This window comes from Gouania willdenowi, chromosome 3, assembly GCF_900634775.1.
Source record: "Gouania willdenowi chromosome 3, fGouWil2.1, whole genome shotgun sequence".
NCBI lineage: Eukaryota > Metazoa > Chordata > Actinopteri > Blenniiformes > Gobiesocidae > Gouania > Gouania willdenowi.
Genome location: NC_041046.1, coordinates 35031212 through 35054292, shown reverse-complemented (window position 1 = coordinate 35054292; position 23081 = coordinate 35031212). Strand labels below are relative to the sequence as shown.

At 41.8% G+C, this 23081-nt stretch overlaps 1 protein-coding gene across 20 annotated transcripts in view; it reads left to right on the top strand.

Annotated features, from left to right (window-relative positions):
- The window catches only part of LOC114454333 (bromodomain adjacent to zinc finger domain protein 2B-like), a 109151-nt gene that overhangs the window by 75570 nt on the left and 10500 nt on the right, over positions 1-23081 (top strand). For 12 of the 20 annotated variants that reach the window (XM_028434798.1, XM_028434771.1, XM_028434730.1 and 9 more), the window contains 16 exons: positions 4150-4372; positions 6421-6513; positions 12486-12547; positions 12797-12862; positions 13554-13619; positions 13918-13962; positions 14893-14919; positions 17088-17153; positions 17503-17643; positions 18484-18738; positions 18897-19120; positions 19804-19878; positions 19957-20185; positions 20276-20338; positions 20851-20995; positions 21937-22736. In XM_028434798.1, coding sequence (XP_028290599.1) covers positions 4150-4372; positions 6421-6513; positions 12486-12547; positions 12797-12862; positions 13554-13619; positions 13918-13962; positions 14893-14919; positions 17088-17153; positions 17503-17643; positions 18484-18738; positions 18897-19120; positions 19804-19878; positions 19957-20185; positions 20276-20338; positions 20851-20995; positions 21937-22736 — 2580 coding nt within the window. The remainder of the gene's footprint in view (positions 1-4149; positions 4373-6420; positions 6514-12485; positions 12548-12796; positions 12863-13553; positions 13620-13917; positions 13963-14892; positions 14920-17087; positions 17154-17502; positions 17644-18483; positions 18739-18896; positions 19121-19803; positions 19879-19956; positions 20186-20275; positions 20339-20850; positions 20996-21936; positions 22737-23081) is intronic. The other 8 variants (XM_028434876.1, XM_028434861.1, XM_028434824.1 and 5 more) reach the window with 3 other exon arrangements.

The window sequence follows — 23081 nt, the reverse complement described above, 5'->3', positions numbered from 1 at the left end:
TGCTTTTATTTTGAAAAGGGAATGTTTGACTTTTAGCTTGAAGCCAGGATGATTCTACGCAATGGATCATGGGGTATGACTAGTGTGTCCACCAGGGTTGGGGTCAATTACATTTTTCAGTTACAGTTACGTTTTCAATTATCCATGTTCAATTACAATTAAATTACAAATACAGTGACCAGCATTTTCATCAAATTACAATTAAATTACACATCTTTTGTCCTCAGAAAGTGTAATACAATTATGTTTTTTATTATCAAAGTTCAATTACAATTAATGAGCTTGAAATAAATAACTTAATACAAGTTACTCTTTCTCTTGTGTTAGCTTTCTGTTACTATCTCGGGTCCTAAATCAGCTGTAAAATACACTAAAAGCAAATATCTATCATCTATTTTCTTTCCTATCTTTTGGTTACCTTTTTAGGATTCCTAATCAATGAAAATATAGGTTTTAATATTTTTGGTATGGGTACCTGAGCCTTTTTTGTGTCAGTATATCCCTCGATTTTTTTAATTTATTTTTTAATGGTAAAATGTGGGAAAGCTTGATATGAAACATGTTTTAATAATTATTGTGTTGAAATGTACATAGAACTGTAACATTGTTCCCCAGTTTAGCTTTAAATTATAATTGACTATTTTCATAGAATTTCCATGGCAATTACAACTAGAATTTTTGCATTTCCTGAAGAAAATGCAAGTGAGGATGCATGTGCTGGCCCGCGTCGCACTACATTAGCATAGCATTAACCTAGCAATAGCCTTAACATTGTAATAACTTAGCAACAATCGCTAAAACCAGTTAGAAGTCCAGTTTATACAGTATTATGTGTTAAAATCCCAGTATGGAATGAAAAACCAGTTAAACCAGTTAGAAGTCCAGTTTTTACCAGTATTATGTGTTAAAATCCCAGTTTGAAGGGAAAACCCAGTTCAACCAGTGAGAAGTCAAATTCACACAGTAGTTTGTTTAAAAATCCCAGTTTGAAGGGAAAACCCAGTTAAACCAATTAGAGGTCCAGTTTATACAGCAGTATGTGTATAAATTTCAGTTTGAAAGGAAAACCCAGTTAAACCAGTTAGAAGTCCAGTTCACACAGTAGTTTGTTTAAAAATCCCAGTATGAGTTGAAAGTGAACAAACAGCTGAATATGTCAAAGTTTGAATGGTGGAAATCCATTAAAAAATGGCAGAGCAGTGAAGGATTTAAGTTGTTTGTGTTAGATGAGAACCTGCAAACTACACATAAGAAGAGGATTAGTGATGAAGAGGAGGGGTGATGATGAAGAGTAGAATTTTTGGCACATTTCAAAGTTTGAATGGTGAAAATCCTTTAAAAAGGTTGAAATGGTTTGAAAAAGTTGAAATTTGTTGAAAAAGGTTGAAAAGGTTGAAAAAGTTTGAAAAGGTTGAGAAAAGTTTGAAAAATATTGAAAAATTTTGAAAAGGTTGAAAAGTTTGAAAAAGTTGAAAAAGTTTGAAAAATTTGAAATAGGTTGAAAAAGGTCGAAATGGGTTTAAAAGGTTGAAAGAAGTTGTAGTGGGTTGGTGGTAGTAGCTGAACATGTTAAAGGTTGAATGGTTTGCATCAGTTACAAAATGGCTGACGACGGAGAGGATAAAAGTTCCAATAAGGGGAAAAAAAGGTGGAACTTTCAATGTAAGTGGAAGAGAGCAAAAAGTTCCACGAGAAATAACTCAAAAAGTTGAAAAGTTTTCAAAACACTGAGATATAGCATTAGCATTGCATTAACATTAGCATTGTGCTAGCATTAACATTGTGCTATTATTAGCATTGCGCTATTATTAGCATTGCGTTAGCATTAACATTGCGCTAACATGAGCATTGTGCTAGCATTAGCATTGTGCTAGCATTAGCATTGTGCTAGCATTAGCATTGCACTAGCATTAGCATTGTACTAGCATTAGCATTGCACTAGCATTAGCATTGCGCTAGCATTAGCATTGCGCTAGCATTAGTATTGTGCTAACATTAGCATTGTGCTAGCATTAGCATAGCGCTAGCATTAGCATTGCGCTAGCATTAACATAGCATTAGCATTGTGCTAGCAATAGCATTGCACTAGCATTGCGCTAGCATTAGCATTGCGCTAGCATTAGTATTGTGTTAATAATAGCATTACTCTAAAATTAGCATTGCGCTAGCATTAGTTTTGCGCTAGCATTAACATTGCGCTAGCATTTGCATTGTGCTAACATTAGCATTGCACTAGCATTAGCATTGTGCTAGCATTAGCATTGCGCTAGCATTAACATTGCGTTAACATTTGCATTGTGCTAGCATTAGCTTTGCACTAGCATTAGCATTGCGTTAGCATTAATATAGCACTAGCATTAACATAGCGTTAGCATTGTGCTAGCATTAGCATTGCGCTAACATTTGCATTGTGCTAACATTAGTATTTTGCTAGCATTAGAATTGTGCTAGCATTAGCATTGTGTTAGCAATAGTATTGCGCTAACATTAGCATTGCGCTAGCATTAGTTTTGCGCTAGCATTTACATTGCACTAACACTAGCGTAGTGCTAGCATTAGTATTGCGTTAGCATTAGCATTGTGCTAGCATTAACATTGTACTGGCATTAACATTGCGCTAACATTAGCATAGTGCTAGCATTAGCATTGTGCTAGCATTAACATTGCGCAACCATTAGCATTGCACTAGCATCAACATTGTGCTAATATTTGCATTGTAATAGCAATAGCATTGCGCTAGCATTAGCATTGTGCTAGCATTAGCATTGTGCTATCATTAGCATTGCGCTAGCATTAACATTGCGCTAGCATTAACATTGTATTAGCATTAGCACTGTGTTAACATTAGCATTGTGCGAGCATTAGCATTACGCTAGCATTAGTATTGCGCTAACATTTGAATTGTGCTAGCATTGCGCTAACATTTGAATTGTGCTAGCATTAGCATTGCGCTAGCATTAACATTGTATTAGCATTGTACTAACATTAGCATTGTGCTAGCATTAGCATTACGCTAGCATTAATATTGCGCAAGTATTACCATTGTGCTAGCATTGCGCTAACATTTGAATTGTGCTAGCATTAGCTTTGCGCTAGCATTAGCATTGCGCTAGCATTAGCATTATGTTGGCATTAGCATTGCGTTAGCATTAGCATTGTGCTAGCATTAGCACTGCGCTAGCATTAACATTGCTTTAGCATTAGCATCGCATTAGCATTGGCATAGCATTAGCAATAGCATTACGTTAGCAATAGCATTACGTTAGCAATAGCATTGCGTTGGCATTATCATAGCTTTGACATTAGCATAGCGTTGGCATTAGCCTTGTTTTAACATTCAAAAAGTTTGAAAAGGTTGAAAAAGTTTGAAAAGTTTGAAAAAGGTTGAAAAGGCTGAAAAAGTTTGAAAAATTTGAAATAGGTTGAAAAAGTTGAAAAAGGTTGAAATAGGTTGAAAGAAGTTGTAATGGGTTGGTGGTAGTAGCTGAACATGTTAAAGGTTGAATGGTTTGAATCAGTTACAAAATGGCTGACGATGGAGAGGTTCAAAGTTCCAATAAGGAGGAAAAAAGTTGAAAAGTTTTTAAAAAGCTGGAACATAGCAGAGAAGTGCAGAATTTTCTGAAAAGTTTGATATCTCAATTGTTGAAATTTGTTGAAAACTGTGGGACGTGTTTGAGAGGAAGGAAGAAAAATAACATAGTAGAAGAATAATAATAAAGGGGAATGAATACTAATTACAAAGTCATTTATCTAAACTCAATTACAATTTAATTATGTCATAATTGGAATTAATTATCAATCACGCGTTTGATACCTTGGTGCCCACTGTGCATTTTTCAAAAATGTCCCAATATAGTATAGATCCTGGTATTTCTTGCATACTCAATCTTTCCATACTATCTAATGTGAACGCACTACATACTTATTTTGACGTCAGGCTTGGTATGACTAGTACTTTAGTATCCGATTCCGAACGCAGCCACAGAGATTGGGTGTTAAGATGTTTTTTTAAATGCCTTTATGAATCACATTGTGTAACTTATGATTATGATTTAAATGTTACAAAACATAATATTAGAGAATTGACTTGTATTATCAAGCAGCCGCTTCTCCCCGTTGCTCATCCCTGTTCTGTGTTCTCCTCAGGGTTTGCACTGGAGCCTGTTGAAGGAAGAGGAGGTCGTTCCTCGTATTTTGACGATGGAAGGTCGCCGTGGTCGTCCCCCAAATTCAGAGCGTCAGTTTGCAGGTGAAACTGCCAAGGGCAACCGTCGGAGGAAGGGACGCCCCCCTAATGTAGGGGACCCACTGGTGCCCGAGGGCCCCAGTCCCAGCGAGGTCAAACTCTTGCGAAAACTAGAAGCTCAAGGTTAGGAAATGAAGGAAATGAAGCTAGAAATCTGTTAGTCCAAAGTGTGTGTTTGTCGTTAATCAGTCGGCCAATACGCAGGCATCAGAGAATCAAACGTGGGATACGTTTTTTTTTTTTTGTCTCTTTTGTGATTCAATGTTTCCCCAGCTTATAGTTGTCGAACACATCTCATTTGTACCCCACTTGTGAAAGGGCATTAAGTCTGAAACTGTGCCTTTTTGACATGGTTTTGGCCTCAAAGAGTTGCCATTTAATTATTCAGACTTTGTTTGATCATCAGCTAAAGCAGTGGTTCCCAAACTTTTCACAGTCCCGTACCCCTTCAGACATTTAACTTGAAGCCATGTACTCCCTACTGCTGCAAGCTTAAAAAACATAATAATGTAATTCAGTGTTTTTCAACCTGGGGGTCGTTACTTCATGTGGGGTCGCCTGGAATTCAAGTGGGGTCCCGTGAAATGTCTAAGAAATTATTATTAAAAAAATACTGATTAAACATGTATTTTTAAAACTTTTTCATTTTTATTGCTTTTTCAAATTATAACACCTTACACAAAAAAAATCCTGTATTCTACACTTTCACTTTCTCAAATATAAATCTACTTCAAAATAAAATGCAGAATAAAAATATCTGAGCTGATTATTCTTGTCACTTTGTGCACTAATACTGGCAAGAACAAACATGAACAAAAGCTAATTCTGGAAAGAAAGAAAAAAAAGTCAATGGAGACACCAAAAAATTGATATTAAAATGGGGTCACAACCAGTGTTGTGCTAATTACTGAAAAAAAGTAACTTGTTACTGTTACTAGTTACTTCATTCACAAAGTAACTCAGTTACTATTTAGATTACTTACACCAAAAAGTAATGCGTTACTGGCAAAAGTAACTCTTGAGTTACTTAGAATTAAAGAATGTATTATTTATTTTTGGGTCATTTGTGTCCATACAGCTTCATATTAGTGCTGCAACAATATAATAATCCACTGTTGATCAAATGCTATAAAACAACCATAAATGATGTGCATATAAAGCACAAAACAGCTGCTCCAAAATTAAAACAGTAATTTTTCAGCCTTAGCACAGTAATGTAAAGTAAGCTGTGCATATTCCAGGTTCACATTCTGCTGTTGAAAATGCTATGAAAATAAATGTGGAAAAACTAATTCACAGCATTTTTCTCAGCAACACAATGCTAAACATATCAGGCTAATGAGCTGCTGTTAGCAGTGACTCAGCAGCAGCGACAGGCTGCATATTTACAACAACATACTGTGCAGTAGTTTGGCTGACCTGTCACAGTCTGTCAAAATCCAGCCACAGTATTAGCTTAGCATCACTGATGCATCTTTTTGGAGACAAAAATAATGCGCGTATTTCCACTCAGTGGAACGCGTTACCGCCCAACACTGGTCACAACCCAAAAAAGTTGGGAACCACTGATGTAATGTTACATACAATGTAGCCCTACGGGGAAATTTGTTTCTGAATTTTATCTATTCTGTTGAGGTATAATATATAATAAAAAAAATAATAATAATCTGTAACCATGGGTAGTCTTACATCAGCTAATGTGTAATTTGTGGCAATGCATGGAGCCTCCTGACTTCTGGTCAATTTATATTCTAGTTTCCAATTTTCATTTTTTATTCATGTACCCCCATAACAATTTGTGTACCCCTGGGGGTACCCATACCACACTTTGGGAAACTAGAAGTTAAAGGAATTCCAGCAAGTTAATTTAGTCTTTTATTTATTTATTTATTTTTAATAATATGTTAAGATTTATTTTTGGTCTTCCTCAGAGATGATTGCTTTGATGCTTTGATTTCTTTTTCACATGAAAGAACCCGTTGGCATACATCAAAGCAATCACCTCAGAAGATCGACATTAGGCAGTTGTAACTTATCAGGAGATCACATTTCTGGACTTTTCTGAATAAATAAAGCCTTAATATGTTTTCAGACAAACAAGGTAAGGTTTAAGACTGTAATGTACACACTTGAAGATTCTGAAGATTTTAATTTCCATCTCTCGTGCACAGAAATTGCCCGACAGGCTGCCCAGATGAAAATTATGAGAAAACTGGAAAAGCAAGCGCTCGCACGCGCAGCCAAAGAAGCTCGAAAACAACAAGGTAAGAGACTGCAACAAAACCGGCCTGTGATAGTCACTGACTTTTAGCTGCTTGGATCTCAGTAAATCAGTAAAAAATCACTTTACAACACCAACCTGTCGTCTTTATGACAACAATTGAAGTGGATATATTTTTCTACCATGAGGAAGAATTCAATTTCAAATGTTTCTATCAGTTTCAAAATCAAGCAAATACGTGTTCAGGCTGTAAACTAATGTCCTTTAGCCAGAGCAATCTGTGTTCAGACCCGGTCATAGCAGAGCGACTGCTACTGTTGTTGTTTTTCTAACAAATGTTGTTTCATTCTCACTCCATAGAAACAGCCTCTGTGAGGATCACGGTGTTTTATTTTTTTTTGTAAAAGTTTCTAGCTCAAACTGCTTCAAAAGACAGCTCTTAAAAGAGTTGGCTTCACATTAAGTCCAGAGATGATTTAGAAAGGCGTTTTCTATCGTATCGAGACTATCTCTCCACCCAGTTACATATTCCATATGTACGGGGACTGATCCCACTGGGACAGTTGACGTGGATATTTCTTTAAGACACACCACTACGTGGCCCATGCACGGGCTTAAAAGCCCCAGGTGTGCATGCAATCACTGATTCATTGATTTCCACTCTGGCAGTAGGAGACGTGAGAGACAGAGGGAGATTAGCGCTTACCGTGTGTGGGAGTAGGAGTCGGTCTCCGGGCCCCTCTCGGGATCGCTTGTCTGCCCTTTATTCTCAGGTAGTGAAACTGGCGAAGGGGTCCCGTAGGGCGTATTGCACGATCCACTCTGCTAACGCGCCCAGGTACAGTCCACCCCCGAAGCCAACCTGGTCGGTGGGCGTGGTGCGGCGTCCCCTCTCCACCTGGCGCTGGAGCGACTCGAGGTGTATTGCTGGCTGTCCGGCTTCTGCATCTGCTTGTCCTCCAGTGTGTGTGTGTGTGGGCTCCCTGCTGTGTCCTCTGACGGCTGTAGCAACTGTTAGCTGCTTCGGCTACAAACAAAACACAGCGTGCGAGAGCACTTCCTGGTTTGCCTGCTACGTCAGTATGGCAAGCCAAGAGGGACCTCCCTGCAGGGGCTGCATTACGAGAATGCCTGCAGAGGACGGCCATGAGTACTGTGTGATGTGCCTGGGCAGTGATCATGCATTTATGACAAGGGATGACCCATCCTCCTGTATGAGCTGTTTTTGCTTATCGGTGAGACTGAGGGAGGCCCGATGCCATGTGTTTAGGGCACAGCCGCCCACACCTGTGCATGGACTGCAGTCGGCCAAGCGCCCTAGGACTGTGGCTCCAGCAGCACAGAGTTCAGCCGGCTTGTGTCCCCCTTTGCCCACTAGTGGTGGGCTTCTGTCGGTCAGGCACGTGCGATCACAGGGCTGGTTTGACAAGCCTCCCACTCCTAGGCCCCCAGCTATGTTATCGGTGGGGGCTGAGAGGGGCCGCCCATCTGACTCAGAGTCGGATGGTGAGGTCGATGTGTTGAGCCTAGAGCCCTCAGACAGTTATGCCTTCCCATTGGGGGAGGAAACGGTCGTGGAGGAACGGGCGGAGCCACCCCCTCTCCTCCAGGAGATTGTGAGCAGGGCGGCATTAGGCATAGAGCTGCCATCTGACCGGGGGCCTCCCCCCTCCCGGTTCGATGACGTGGAGGGGAGTCGTTCCGCACGCTTCCTCGTCCCTCTCCTCTCGGACTTTGAGGAGGTGCTCCAGAAGCAATTCCAGTCGCCGTCAGGTCGCTGGTCTGGGCTCTGTAGACGCCTAGGTGCGGTTCACAACCGTGAGAGGATTGGCTGTGGGCCTTTACCTCTGGTGGACCAGGCTTTACCGGCTTTGGTGTCACCGTCGCAATCGGTGCGTGGGAGAAGTAGCTACCCCAGTAAAAATTGCAGGACAATGGAAGCACTACTCACCAAAATGCATGGTGCTATGACGGTCCAGACTCAGCTTGGCAATACGGGGGCCATATTGTCCCTGTATCAACGCCATCTGACTCAGCGGTTGAAGGAGGGGTGCAGTGACGACCTGCTGTTGGAGCTGCAGCGTCAGGCGGGGTTTTATTCCCGTTATTTCCTCATCCCGAAAATGGATGGTACCCTCCGGCCAATATTAGACCTCAGAGGGCTGAACAAGTTCCTCCGTCCTCTGAAATGCAAGACGCTGACCATACGGGGAGTGAAGCAGGCTTTCCTGGTAGGTGACTGGTTTGCAACCGTCAACCTGGAGGATGCCTATTTTCAAATAAAGATCTGGGAAGGGCACACCTTCGAAGGCAGAACTTTCGAGTTCTGTGTCCTCCCCTTCGGAATCTCTCTGACCCCCCGCACCTTCACCAGATGTATGGATGCAGTTTTGGGGCCTCTGCGTTGCCGGGGTCTCCGGGTGATGAACTACCTGGACGACTGGCTAATATGTGCACAGACGGAGGAGCGGTGTCGCCACCATCTGACAGTTTTACTGGCACACATCACGAGTCTGGGACTGCGGATCAACAAAAAGAAGTGCAGTCTACAGCCAGCACAGGCCACCCAGTTCCTGGGCATGTGGTTGGATGCCAGGACTGGGCTAGTGACACTGACTTTGGAAAGGCAGGAATCCCTCCGGATCTGCCTCTCCCGGTTTTCGCTGGGAACCAGGGTTACCTGGAGGCTTTGTCTTCGCCTCCTGGGCCTTATGGCGGCATCGGTGCAGGTGGTGCCGCTGGTACTCCTGCACATGCGCCCAGTACAGAGGTGCCTCTTTTTCTGGGGGCTCTGTCCACAGAGGCACCTGCGTGCCAAAGTGGAGGTCACCAGGAGACTGCATTCGGCCCTAACATGGTGGGAAACACCGGCCAACATCTCCAAACGGAGTTAGCTGTGTCTCATGCTCCACCGCCAGGTGATCTCTGCGGATGCATCCCTGACGGGATGGGGCGCGGTCCACGGAGGCGAAGGTGCCAACAGAAGCTGGACTGGTGCCTGTTTTTGGCTCTTCGGCACTTCGAACTCAGCTTGCATGGCCGTCACGTACTCGTGAGAACGGACAGCACAGCGGCGGCGGCCTACGTCAACAGGCAAGGGGGCCTGGGTTCCCCGGGCCTTTGCAGGGTGGCACACAGTCTGTGGACATGGGCAGGCAAGAGGTTCCTGTCACTCAGAGCCATGCATGTGCCCGGGCTGGTGAACCTGGGGGCGGACCTGCTCTCCAGGGGGGGCCCGGCCCCTGAGAGGGCCAGCCTGTTGGGCATGGGGTTAGCTCGGTCGGTGGTCCGGACCATCCAGGATGCTCGAGCGCTGTCGACTAGAGCAGCTTATTCGTACCGCTGGGACCACTTCTCATCATGGTGTAGGCTGAATCGGGCTGATGCACTGACCTGCTCGGCCCCCGAGATACTCCGGTATCTACAGGAGCTGCTCGAGGCAGGGAGATCACCTTCCACCCTTAGGGGGATGGTGGCTGCACTCAAGGCCGCTCGTGTTGGTGATAACAAGTTGGCCGAGGTTGACTGCATCCTCGTCTCACGGTTCCTGAAAGGTGCTGCTAGGCTCGCCCCTGTAGAAGGTTGGCGGTCCCGACATGGGACCTGAAGCTGGTGCTGGCTGCCTTGCGACTCTGACCCTTCGAGCCCCTGGAAACGGTGGACATGAAGTGGCTGTCACTGAAGACTGCGTTTCTCATAGCGATGGCATCAGCGCGGAGGGTCGGGGAAATACAGGCTCTGTCGATGCACGAGAGCTGCTGTAGATTCCTGCCCGGCGGTGCGGGTGTGCTCTTATGCCCAAACCCTGCGTTCTTGCCGAAGGTGCTCTCGGACTTTCACCTAAACCAGCCAGTAGAGTTGATGTCCCTCCGCCCCTCCCGGGACAGGGATGAGGGGGCGCAGGAAGGGTCGAGGCTATGCCCGATCAGGGCGCTTAAGGTATACATTGAGCGGACTGGTGCTGTCAGGAAGACCGACCAGCTTTTTGTTTGTTTTCAGCCCCGGCACCTGGGTCAGCCGGTGTCTAAATCCAGGCTGTCTCACTGGATCGTGGAAACGATCCAACGGGCTTACACAGACTCCGGTGGTCCGGCTCCGGGAGGGGTACAGGCGCACTCCACGAGAGGCGTTGCCGCTTCCTGGGCCCTGTGGCGGGGAGCCACCCTCTCCGAAGTGTGTGCGGCCGCTACGTGGGCGAGTCCGTCCACCTTTGCAAGGTTTTACAGCCTTAATATGGCTACCGGCACCTCCTTTGGGGAACTTGTGCTGGGTACTAGTCCAAAGTGACCAGGGTCTCTCCTTTACACCCCTGCGATGGTGAGCTAGAGGTGGCCTGGTTTTTTTTTTCTTATCCGTGGGCTTAGCGGGAAGGCAGGCCGTCCGGCTAACCCTCCGTACACATACGCACGATCCTTGCGTCTGGCAGGGTCGGCCATACCGGGGGCTGCGTCTGGCGCATCGGCTAGGGGTAGGCACATGCGTCTGGCGGTGTCAGGGGCCCACGTATGTGTATTATGTACATAGCATGGTTTTGGGTGTCATTGTTCACTTGCACTGTTGGAACACTGGTGGCGGTGACGTCTCATTCGATTACCAGGGTCGGGGACCCTGGGGGGGTACAAGAGGGGTGCGTTGCTCTGTCTCCTCAGTCTCCTCGCGGTGTGTCTTACAGGGTCCCCGTACATATGGAATATGAAATTGGGTGGAGAGTTAGTCTCGATACGATAGAGAACGTTTGGTTACGTTGTATCCTTGGTTCTCTGAATGGAGAGACCACGAGGAGACAGGAAACTGCTAGGAAACCGTTCCAATCAATGTGAATCAGTGATTGCATGCACACCTGTGGCTTTTAAGCCCGTGCATGGGCCACGTAGTGGTGTGTCTTAAAGAAATATCCACATCAACTGTCCCAGTGGGATCAGTCCCCGTACATATGGAATATGTAACTGGGTGGAGAGATAGTCTCTCCACTCAGAGAACCAAGGTTACAACGTAACCGAACGTTACTTAGCCCTCTGCAAACAGAAACAAGTAGGAAAAAGAAACAATAAACCTAAAAATGTGAAATAAATAAGAAAATTCAGAAATTACATGTTGCATTCCTAAAATAACACTGATCAGTTTTAATATTTGACAAGTCAGATTTAAAAATTTGTGGATAGATGGGGACACATTGTTTGGAGGAGTTTCCGTTGGAGTGTTTTTGGAGAATTTATTCCCCCATTGAAAATGATACAGTCCTTCCAGAACTCTCATTTTATGAAACAAATTGCGATGAAATTTGCAATCTGGGTCCGATCCGGATTAAACTTGGTGGGATCATTGAGGAATCAACTAGACATAACTGAGTCAAATTCTATAAAGATTTGTCAGTTATAAACCGAGATAATAATTTTTTAATTTTCACCAATAATGGCGATTTTTTTTATTTCTGAAAGTGATCCAGAATCAGTAAATTTATCCAGATTTCTTCCAAAATTTGATGGAATCTGTAATTGTGTATAGTCTGTCTTTGGGTAAAATTTTGTCAAATTCCGTGAAGTACTTTTGACCTAACCCTGCTAACAGACAACAAACAAAATGTATGTGGTTGAAAATATGACCTCCTTTGCAGAAATAGAAAGGTGTTAATTCCAGCAAGTTCAATTTGTCTTTTTTTTTTTTTAAATAATGTGTTAAAGTTTAATTTACTTAGAAAAGGTTTTTTCAGTAAATGTACTTTACATTTGACTTTGATCTCCTGACATGTTTTGATCAAAGTAAATTTCAAAGTAAATTTCTTGAAAAAAGTTGTGTGACTAAAGTAAACTTTGTCGTAAGGTGTTAAACTGCTCTGTGTAGGCCTACTCTTGTTCTGAATTAATTAATCCCTTTCAATATGTTCCACTTTAATTTTCGGTGAATTCTTTAAAATGAATTATGTATAAAAACTGCACATACCTGAGATATGAACACACATAGTAGCACAATACTTCCACCTTCCTGAAACGCTGTTTTTTTTTTTTTTTGTTGTAGCTATCATGGCAGCGGAGGAGCGAAGAAAGCAGAAGGAGCAGGTCAAGATTCTCAAGCAGCAGGTAAGTCCACCTCATCATCTTTCCCCTTATATTTTCTTTATAAAAAAAAAATCCTTTAGGACTTCCATATCCTTTTTGCCCTTCAGCAGCTGTTCATTTTAAGGCTTTTCTATTCTATTCCATCACCTGTTGTAGCAAATCTTATTTTTGTGTCCCTTTGACTACCTCTGATAAAAAAAATAAATAAAAAAGTGCTCAGAAAAAGGATTTTCCACAAATATTTGAAGATTGTGTTTCCTTCCTTCACAGGAAAAGATTAAGCGCGTTCAGCAAATTCGGCTTGAGAAGGAACTGAGAGCGCAGCAAATTTTGGAGGTAGAGAATCTGATCCAACCACACCACTGATTAAGCAGAACATTCCTGGATGGCTCCAGCCCCTCAGTCTATAGTGTTTTAATCTTCCTAAAGCTCATTACTGAACAGCAGCATGCATTGGAGGGAGTTGCGTCTTCTTAGGCATAATTCCACATGGAACTAATGCTAAATTGGTCTTGGTTGACGGCTGTTGAATATTAAAATGGCTGCTGCTGCCTCTTCAGACCGTATTTAAATTGGACAGAAAAGTCCTTTTTTTAAATTTTTTTCCTCTATCAGACAACAGTAACATAAGTGGGTCGAGAGAAAAAAAGGTGGCGTTTTCTACACACAAACACATTCTAAATGCATGCACATCTCACCCATGTGAAACACAACACACACACATGCACGCACGCACATTTCCTCTGCCAGAGCTTCAAAGTGTTTTAGCAGGACTAAATCAATTCTGAGTTGACACGGTTGGCAAGCCATTCTTAACAGGAGGTTTCAACATTTTCACAATTAGGTGTTAAAGAGATACATTATTCATTCACTGTGTTTTACAAATTTGACTGGCATTCAGAAGCATGAAATCTTTGCAACAAGCGGAAAACCCGCAAAACAATCAGTCAACGTGCTGCAAAAGCCGTCAGCCTGGACTGATTGATGTGTGTCTGTCTTTGTTGACCTTCTGAATCTTTATTCAAAGGCCAAACGGAGAAAAAAGGAAGAAGCTGTCAATGCCAAAATATTGGAGGCTGAAAAACGGATAAAGGTACGTTTGTTATCTCAATGAAAACACTAGAAATGTGTAAATGCATTGCAATCTTCATTAGCATGTGAGATGAGGCTTTGATTAAAGAAACCTCTAATTATATTGTATTAAACACATCTTGTTAAATACCTACATGTGCCTTGATGTGAAGCCTTTTATGCTTAAACGCTACTTGGCAATGAATTTAAGATAGCTCTTTGAAAAGCGCTGAAATCACATCAGTCTCCTACCATTTTCATGATATTGGTGCGTTGAGGAATATTGATTTTACTCTCATCTTCTCATTCTCGTCCTCTAGGAAAAAGAGTTAAGAAGGCAGCAGGCGGAGATTCTCAAACACCAGGTAGGCACTTGGGGCAACTTGCTTGCTCTCCTAAACGTAGATTAAATAATTAAATCTAATAATGAGAAGCTGTCCGAGTGTAAGTGAAAGAAAATGTAAAGCTAAGGACAGTATATATATATATATATATATGTGTGTGTGTGTGAGTGCCGAAGAAAAGTAGACACCCCTTTGAATGTTTTACCCTTTGGTTGCTTGTATGGCTTTTATCAAACGTAAAGGAACAGAATTCATAAATAGGAAAAAAGGAGGACTCAAGTAGAAGCACAAAACATTTCTTATTTAATTTTTCCCAAAAGGAACCTATTAGGTTTAATAAAAAACACATTCAATGTAACATATGTCTAGCTCCCTGCAGTCACAGCTTTTAGGAATATTAAACATGTTGGCCTATTGCCTTGTCTGGTAAATATTTCAATTTTTTCTTCACTTAGTTTTTCATGATGAAATCTAACTAATACACTCCAAAGAAATGTATTAATTTTAAAGATGTATTCATTTTTTTTGTTTCGACTATCAGTTTCTATATAAATACACAATATGACACTTCAATGTAGGTTCTACCATGTTAGCAGGGTGAAAGTTACACTCACAACATGATGATTCCACCACCATGTCTCACAGGGAGACATGATGTGCATGGTTTTGTGTCCTCTAAAAATAGCATCTTATCTTTGGACCACATCCCAGTCTTCAACTAGACCAGGAATTCTCCTACAAGGAGAGGTCTGATTAAAAACATGTCCCCTGATCTTTTTAGCCAAAGAGCCATAATCATCCATCAGTAATTGTAAAACATTCAAAGGGATGAAAACTTTTTTTTTGTCGAGCACGCTTAATGTTGTCAGTATTTCTTGAATTTGAACGCCGTGCATAGCGGTACTGGAAATGACTTCTGTTCCATAATGTTTTGCCAACTCTCTCTGCCAGGAGTTGGAGAGGCATAGACTAGATATGGTATGGGTATGTTTATTTTTGTACATCTAACACCTGCATCGTGTAACTGGTCGTGTTATGGTTGTCATAGCAATGCATTAAGTGTAGCACTGGCTGCTGTCATACTACATTCTTCTGCATGGCTTTCCAGCAAAACCAACAAAACAAAACAAAACAAAAAAAAAAACAAAAGTCAGTATGCTGCCTCCATCTGCTCATCCTGAGGGACAACTGACCCTGTCACGGTGGCCAGGCAGCTTCTGTGCCCGTCCCCCTATCCAACTCCCCTCCCCACCCTATCTCGCCACCCCGACCCCCTACTACTCAGAATGCATTGCAAAGACCACTTGCCAATCCACAGTCACTGTCTCAAAGTGTGCTCGAGGAGTTTCCATCCATCACATGCATTGTCTAACTGTTGTATTGGAGTCGCCTGTGTTACCCATAAGTGCTTGGCGATTTTCGGCCGCACATGTTGAGCTTGTGTCTGTCCGTCCGTGCATCTACTCTGCAGTCCACAGAGTGCTGGACTTTAACCCTTCCCGCCCCAGCCTCTGTGTCGTCCACTGTTTGTGTGCTTTGCACAAAGAATGAAATCAGCTACTGAGAGTATTTGTCTGTATGGTGGTGACAGTGAGAGGCACACTTATGGTTTGTCTTTTGCTTAAAGGTGCCGTTGGTGTAGAATTCATTCCACCATGTGGACAAATATGACTCTGCATAGCATTTATTTTGGCCTTGCACTCCTGCTTGAAACCTTTTTCTACTCATACACAGTCTCAGCTGAATTTAAAAGGTCTGCTTATCACTGTGGACCGAACCTTTTTTATAAAAAAAAAAAGCAGTCAGAGAGCGTAAACTTCTGCCAAGCACTAAATCTCCTCTTTGCCAGATATTGTCAGTTATTTGGATCAATGATTTTGAGCATGTTACCATGGTCATTCACACTTTAAAGCCTTGGAAGAATATTCTATCGCCATTAATAACTATACGGTAGGCCCAAATGTATGGAGATCCAAGAGTTAGGGATATTGAGAATCAGAATATTGACATGAATCCCTTATAAATTTTATGGGAAAATTCCATTGTGTAAAGTCGTTCTTTGGTTAGAATTTTGTCAAACTCTAAAGTACTTTGGATGTAATTCTGCTGAAGGACAAACAAACAAACACATAAATAAATAAAGGCTAAAGTAAATAAATGACTTCCTTAGCAGATGCTGTAATTGAGCCGGATATTTCTTAGCACTTTTATTCATTGTAGTTTACATTATATAGATAAACCCATCAGAACAAGTCATTTATAATGCCAAAATCTGCTTGTATATTTTGTAATGGTCATTCCCAGGATCCCAAACCGTAATGCTAAAATATAATTGGCTGGTGCTTAAAGTGCAGCTTGTTTTGTTTATTACAGTGACAAAACAATCCAGAGAAATGGGCCATTTTTGTCCCTATGTGCAGGAAATGTCCTTGGCAAAGCCCTAATAGTGGTAATTGTGTCTTTCTGGTGGATCACAGAGGGAATGACAGGCTGATACACCAGAGCAGGAAACCTAAAGAGATCAAATGATATGATAGTCAGTCACCAGTGATTTCAGTGCCCTTTTCCAGTAGGCTGTGTATGATTCACCAAAGAACATAGATGTCTCATCATCAGCAGTCACACACTGTGCGAATGCTTAAGCTGCCAAAAGCGCTGAGGTGGAACTGCTTCATTTTTAGCTGCTCTTTACCGTCCATTTCTCATTGTCGTCCACCAGCCAACACTGGAATAACACATCAGAGGAATAGATACTTGCTCTGACTCCATGTTTCATTTTCTGATCTTATTGCCAGCGCGGCTTTTGTTTTGTCAGCTTTAGTTTTTAGAGGCGCCGTCACTGATTTCAGCTGCTTCTCTTTTTTTTTTTTTTTTTTTTCAGCCTGCCATCACATCTACTTTGTATCGCATCTATGTGTTGCTTTTTTGGTTGTCATTGTACGACTGTACTCTTCACTTATGCTTCCACCATACATGTGAAAGTGTATATTTGTGAAGCATCATTGTGTGTTTGTTTGAAGTTTGGTTCCTCTATTGAATTTTAGTGCATCAAAGTGTTACATCGTTGTGTGTAAAGCAAAGCCAACCTTGAGGACTGGATTGGGCCGTGTGTGCTGTTTAATGTGCTTGTTGTTTTGCGTCTCTAGGAGAGGGAGAGGAGGCGGCAACACGTAATGCTGATGAAGGCTGTCGAGGCCCGCAAGAAGGCCGAGGTACTTTCTATGCACATATTTAAATGCAGAACTGTACCAGTGCACACAGTCCACTCCATAGAAGAAGTAAAAAAAAAAAACAGCACAAGTCATTATTCCATGGTTTTCTTTTTCTTCCCCCCCTTCATTCATTTCCCCCCACACACTTACCAAGTCAAAAGATTTTGGCCCTTAAGCACTTTTTCTTTGAATGCGCAGCAGCATTATGCTGAATTCTAACACTGCTCAGCAAAGTGAAGTAAACCCTCTTGTCTGTTTGCACATGCACACTCAGGCAAATGCACCACACAAACACACACACATACACACATACACGATCTAATGCCTCATTGAATTTTGAACTGTCTAGGAGCGCGACCGCTTGCGGCAGGAGAAAAGGGATGAGAAGCGCCTGAACAAAGAGCGCAAACTGGAGCAGCGGAGGCTGGAGCTGGAGATAGCGAGAGAACTGAAGAAACCAAACGAAGATATGTGTCTCTCTGACCACAAGGTTATTATTTTTTATTTTATTTTTTTCATTAATATTATGTTATTAATAGATAGTCAGGTGTTAGACCACACAATAACTATACCCATTACTATTTTAAATGGGATAATGTGCACCTCCAAGTGGTAATAACCAAGTACTGCAATTTGGGAACTAACCAAATATTGACTTTGAAATTCAATCTTTTGCTCACAATTGAATATGCAAAAGCAGATTATACACAGTCACAATCCGTCATTCCCCATTTATTGTTATTATTATTATAAATATACAATTTTATTTTACATTTAACCAGGCTATGTCGATAAGTGTAGCTGACGATTACCCATCATTCAAAAGTTAAAAGATCCCTTCTTGTGAATCAACAAAACAACAACAACAAAAAAAACATCCAAACTGGTAAATTTCTATTAAAATTAGTAAACCCCTGGTAGCTTTATGAAATCACCATTGTGGTATTAATCTCCATACAAACAATGATTATTTTTTTCTAGCTTGGCACAGGCTGCTGTTTAAGAAATTAAACCAAATCATTGCTGCTTTCTAATTTATAGAACTGTAGATAATGCCAAGAAAGCTAACTCACCTCATTTCTCCTCTATAAACAAATAGGAACTATTGTCCTTCTGATTACCTAAAGAACCATTGAGAACCAATTATTTTTTGCAATGACGACTTGTGTCAGAAGATATTTGACAAAGATACAAAAATTACAAACACACAAAATGATAAAGTAATAGTATTTAGCCTGATGATGGTGTCATACTATGAATGCATGAAATAAAATAAAAAATTAAGCAAAATTCTATCAGTGCTAACTTTGGATCATGGTCTTGTGTGCAGGCTCTCCCAGAGTTTTCCCGTATCCCTGGACTCATCCTCCCAGGACAAGCCGTGTCCGACTGCCTCATGCTGATGCAATTCTTGCGAGGTTTCGGAAAGGTGTTGGGTCTAGACCTGAACGCAGACGTGCCCACGTTAGGGATGCTGCAGGAAGGTCTGCTCAATGTAGGGGACAGCATGGGTCAGGTCCAGGACCTTCTGGTCAAAATGCTCTCCCTGGCAGTCTGTGATCCTGGTTTGCCCCCTGGACAAAAGGTGAGTCCTGCTTTGTTCTGGCATATGGATACTAATCTTATTTGTATTTTTATACCAAGAACAATGAACACGAGCACAGCATGCACAGATGTGCAACTACTTTCATTTCAGCATGTTTTTAAGGATTTTCTTTCTTTCTTTGTTTCATCTTTTCTCAGACAAAAACCATGCTGGGTGACCACCTGACTAATGTTGGCATCAACAGGGATAATGTCTCTGAGGTGTTACAGATGTACATGGGCGCGCACTGTGCCAACACAGAACTGGCTCCTCTGGCTCTTAGCTTGAAGACCAAGGCCTTCCAGGCTCACACACCAACCCAAAAAACCTCGATTCTTGGCTTCCTGGCCAACGAGCTGGCCTGCAGCAGAGCTGTTATCAGGTGAGAGAAGCAGCAGAAACTGAAGGGTCTGAACACTGATAAGTACATGTTGGCTGGAAGCTGCTTATTTACATACTTGCAAACAACTTTCAGGTGTTTGCGATGTTTTCTTTCCGTCTTAAGGGGAAATTCTAACTTTTATCAACAATTTAAGGCAGTGGTTCCCAACCTTTTTTGGATCGTGACCCAATTTTGATATCAAGAATTTCTGGCGACCCTCGACATTTCTTTTTCAAGAATTATTTTTTGATCATGTTTGTTATTACGCTCTACAAATACAGAGCAGACAGGATCAGTGACAAATATCTGAGTGCCAGCTCAAATATTTTTTTTTACTGCATTTTATTTGAATGATATTTGAGAATACAGTTTCTCAGATTGTGTGTTGTTTTAATTTTAAAAAGTTAAAAGTAAAAATTTCAAAAATGTCTTTTTAATCAGACCCCGAGGTTGAGAAATACTGATTTAAGGCATATTGTCATCTACTGTAGGTCCGTTTGTATTACTAAATATTTGAAATATCTAATAGCAAATTAATTTTTGTTTCACAAGTCGCTGTCTGGTGATAAGTAATTTACAAAAAACATATTAAAAATGTGTGCCTTTGCATAGCCAAAATTTCATTGACTGACCTTAATGGAGTTATTCCTTGTAATGATCGCCATATTTTTATCCTCCCTCAGTGAGATTGACAAGAGCCTGGATCAGATGGCAAACATGAGGAAGGACAAGATCATCATGGAGGGGAAACTAAAAAAGTAAGTCGTCATTTCTCGCATGTCAGTGTCTAAACTCCTTCATGCGTCATCACTGTTTGTGTGTGTGTTTTATGAAAGATTGAGGGCCATCCACGCCAAACGCACTGGCAAGAGGGAGGCCAACGTGTGCGTGGAGGAGAACCAGTCTGTCGGCACTCCTTCCTCCTCAGCCAAACGCAAGAGAAAGATGAACGACAGCGAAGAAGATGACGACGATGAAGACGAAACCGATGACCAGGTAGAGGAAGAGGAGGATGAGGAAGAGGAAGAAATTAAAAAGGTTAAGAAAATAGAGACTTGTGACGAGGTAATTTGATGCAACAACTCAAAAAAAAAAAAAAAGAAGCCACATTTTAGAAAGCATCTCCTAACCGTTGCATTTATTGTGTTTAATCAGGACGAAGTCGAACAAGCCACCAGTCTGGAAGAGCTGGAGAAGCAAATTGAGAAATTATCCAAGGTGAGCTCCTCCTGAATACGAACAAAGACTGTGACAAAGGCAGTACTCATTAATATAAATGTCTAAAAACTCGACGCATGCTGGGTTGATGCTGATAACGTGTGATTGAATGTGCTAAACACAAAAAAGATTAAAACAGTCTCTTGGGAAGATGGCAATGAAAAGATAAAGCACAAAAACATGCTGTACTATCAGTGCGTTGGCTGTACTGTTATATTACTATGTGCTTTTTTAAAATTCTACACACACACAATTTTTGTGCAGTCTATTTTAATATACGTTTTGTTTTGCATATAACACAAACATGTGTTTTGTACATTGCCCAAACATGCATGCTGACACAGGGCTATTTGCTAATGAGGGCATTAATTAACCAAATAAATGACCTCATTACTGTAGCATGCATTAGCTGATATATATTACAGCGATCACAAAAAGGACATTAAGGTTACATGAATGTCTTCTATTTACAGCTGGACTGTTTATATCATTTGAGTTCATTTGTTTTGCAGCAACATCATCAGACCAGACGGAAGCTGTTTGAAATATCTCACTCCCTGCACTCCATGATGTATGGCCAGGACCGATACCGCCGCCGGTACTGGGTGCTTCCACACTGTGGCGGGGTTTTCATTGAGGCCATGGAAAGTGGAGAAGGTGGGCACACACACACACACACACACTTATATAGCGCTTTTTTTTTGTGGAGACTCAAAAAGCGTTACAGAAACCATTATTTATTCACACCAGTCACAGTCAAATAAAACTTGTTGCAAAGTTCATGAACAGATAGGAAATATTTTTTGAAGAATGTCATGATGATGACATGATTTGGTTTTAATTTTAGGCCGGCATGTATTGTCAGTCTCTTTGGCACTTGTAGCTTTTTAATTAGGAAATATTGGTCTTCTTTGTGATATTTTTTATTGCATATTTTATATTCATTTGAGTTGAAAAGGTCAAAACCAGCGTATATGTAAATATGCAGTGTTAGTCAAATAAAAGCATTTTTTAAGCTGTTTTTTTGGGGAGGGTATTTTTTGCCCTTTAAAAATATAATCCTGTATCGTTATTGTGAGCCCAGTATCATCTATTGTATCGTGAACTTTATATCATCCCAACCCTGCATCATTTCGGTTCATGTCACTTGATTTACATTGTTTCTTGTAATAAGTTACACTAAATAACTTTTACAACAGGGCATGTGTTGGGTCGTTGGATTTTCATGTTTAATACCTTACTACCTCACAAAGGAGCTATAAATTATCCTGAAAATTCTCATTAGTTAGAACGACTCTTTACCAAAAGCCTGTGAAGCGTGAGGACACTTTAGGGAAAGCTTGGGTAATAGTTAGAAATGGTCCTCAAACTCTAAAAAATATTTAAAAATCAGGTTGTGAAGTTTGATTATGCAGAGGACCGTAATCAACACACTGTCTGTCAGCCCTGTGATTTATCCTTGTGGCTAATGGAGCTGAGATTTAATTTATCCTGTCCCATGATAAGTAGGTATAGATGACTAAAGAAGACTGAATGTTAAGTGCTTGGCTTTTGTATCAGAATATTTCGTTTCTAAATCCATACATTGTTTTGTGCAGCCCCAGAGGAGCTGGAGGAGGAGCAACAGAGAAAGAGGAGAAAAATGGAGGAGGTGATAGTCAAAGAAGAACCTCAGGAAATGGACCTGCAGAAGGAGAAACCCACTAGCATGGACAAGCAGAGCATCTGCTCCCTTGACCTGGACGAGCAGAAAGAGGAGGAAATGGTGCATGATGGGAAGAAAATCTCACAGATGCTTTTCTACCAGCAGCCTGGCTGTGTCTCCAAGCTTTGCAACACGGACAATGGCAAAGAAAAGTCTGGGGGAATGGGAAGTCCCCACGTGAGACAAAACGGGAGTCCTGGAGGAACTCCTATCGCTCCAACCACTGTAGCATTTTCCTCCCCCACTCGTAATACCCCAGAGCCAGCAGCAGCAGCCACTCCCTCCACAGTGACCACTAACGACACTCCAAACATCTCTCCCTCGGCTTCCACCTCCTTGTCTACTCAGTACCCACCTGCTCCACGTGAGAGTCCAGACGACACCCCTCCAACTTCCTCCCCTGCTCCGTCGCCTTACCTCTCATTCCAGACCAACGACCAGCTGCTCCGAGTCCTGACGGAGAGAAGTGGACACTGGTTTAGTTTACTCCCTCGGAGCCCCTGCGACATCTCCTCCCTCACCACAACACCTCCAGGAGCTTCACGTGTGTCTCCTCAGGCCTCCTCCACCCCTGGCAGACCCAGATCCCCTCCTCCGTCCCCTGCACTTCCTCTAACGCCTTCTGCTGCCTCAGCCTCAGCGAGTCCACTCCACCCAGCTGGTCTTCTCAACTACCCACTGTCTGCTCTACAGGTAAGGCTGCTCTGGATAATTATGGGCATACTCTCACATACTTGCCTGTTTTTTAGATTATACTTTTATTTCTTAGTGTGTCCCGATACAACTTTCTCACTTCCGATACAACACCTTGTGTGTTAGCCAATACCGACATTAATCCGATCCGATATCAGCACAAATCATTAAATACTTTTATTACTTTCTTTGTAGTGTGTAATCTTAAAAAATGCTTGATCAAGTGATATTACTCGAACAGAAAACAATAGTCATCAACCTTAGGTATGAGAAAAACTGACCCATTTGTTATTATTCAATGGGTTACATACATTTGAATTTTAAATATAAGATTATTTTTACAAT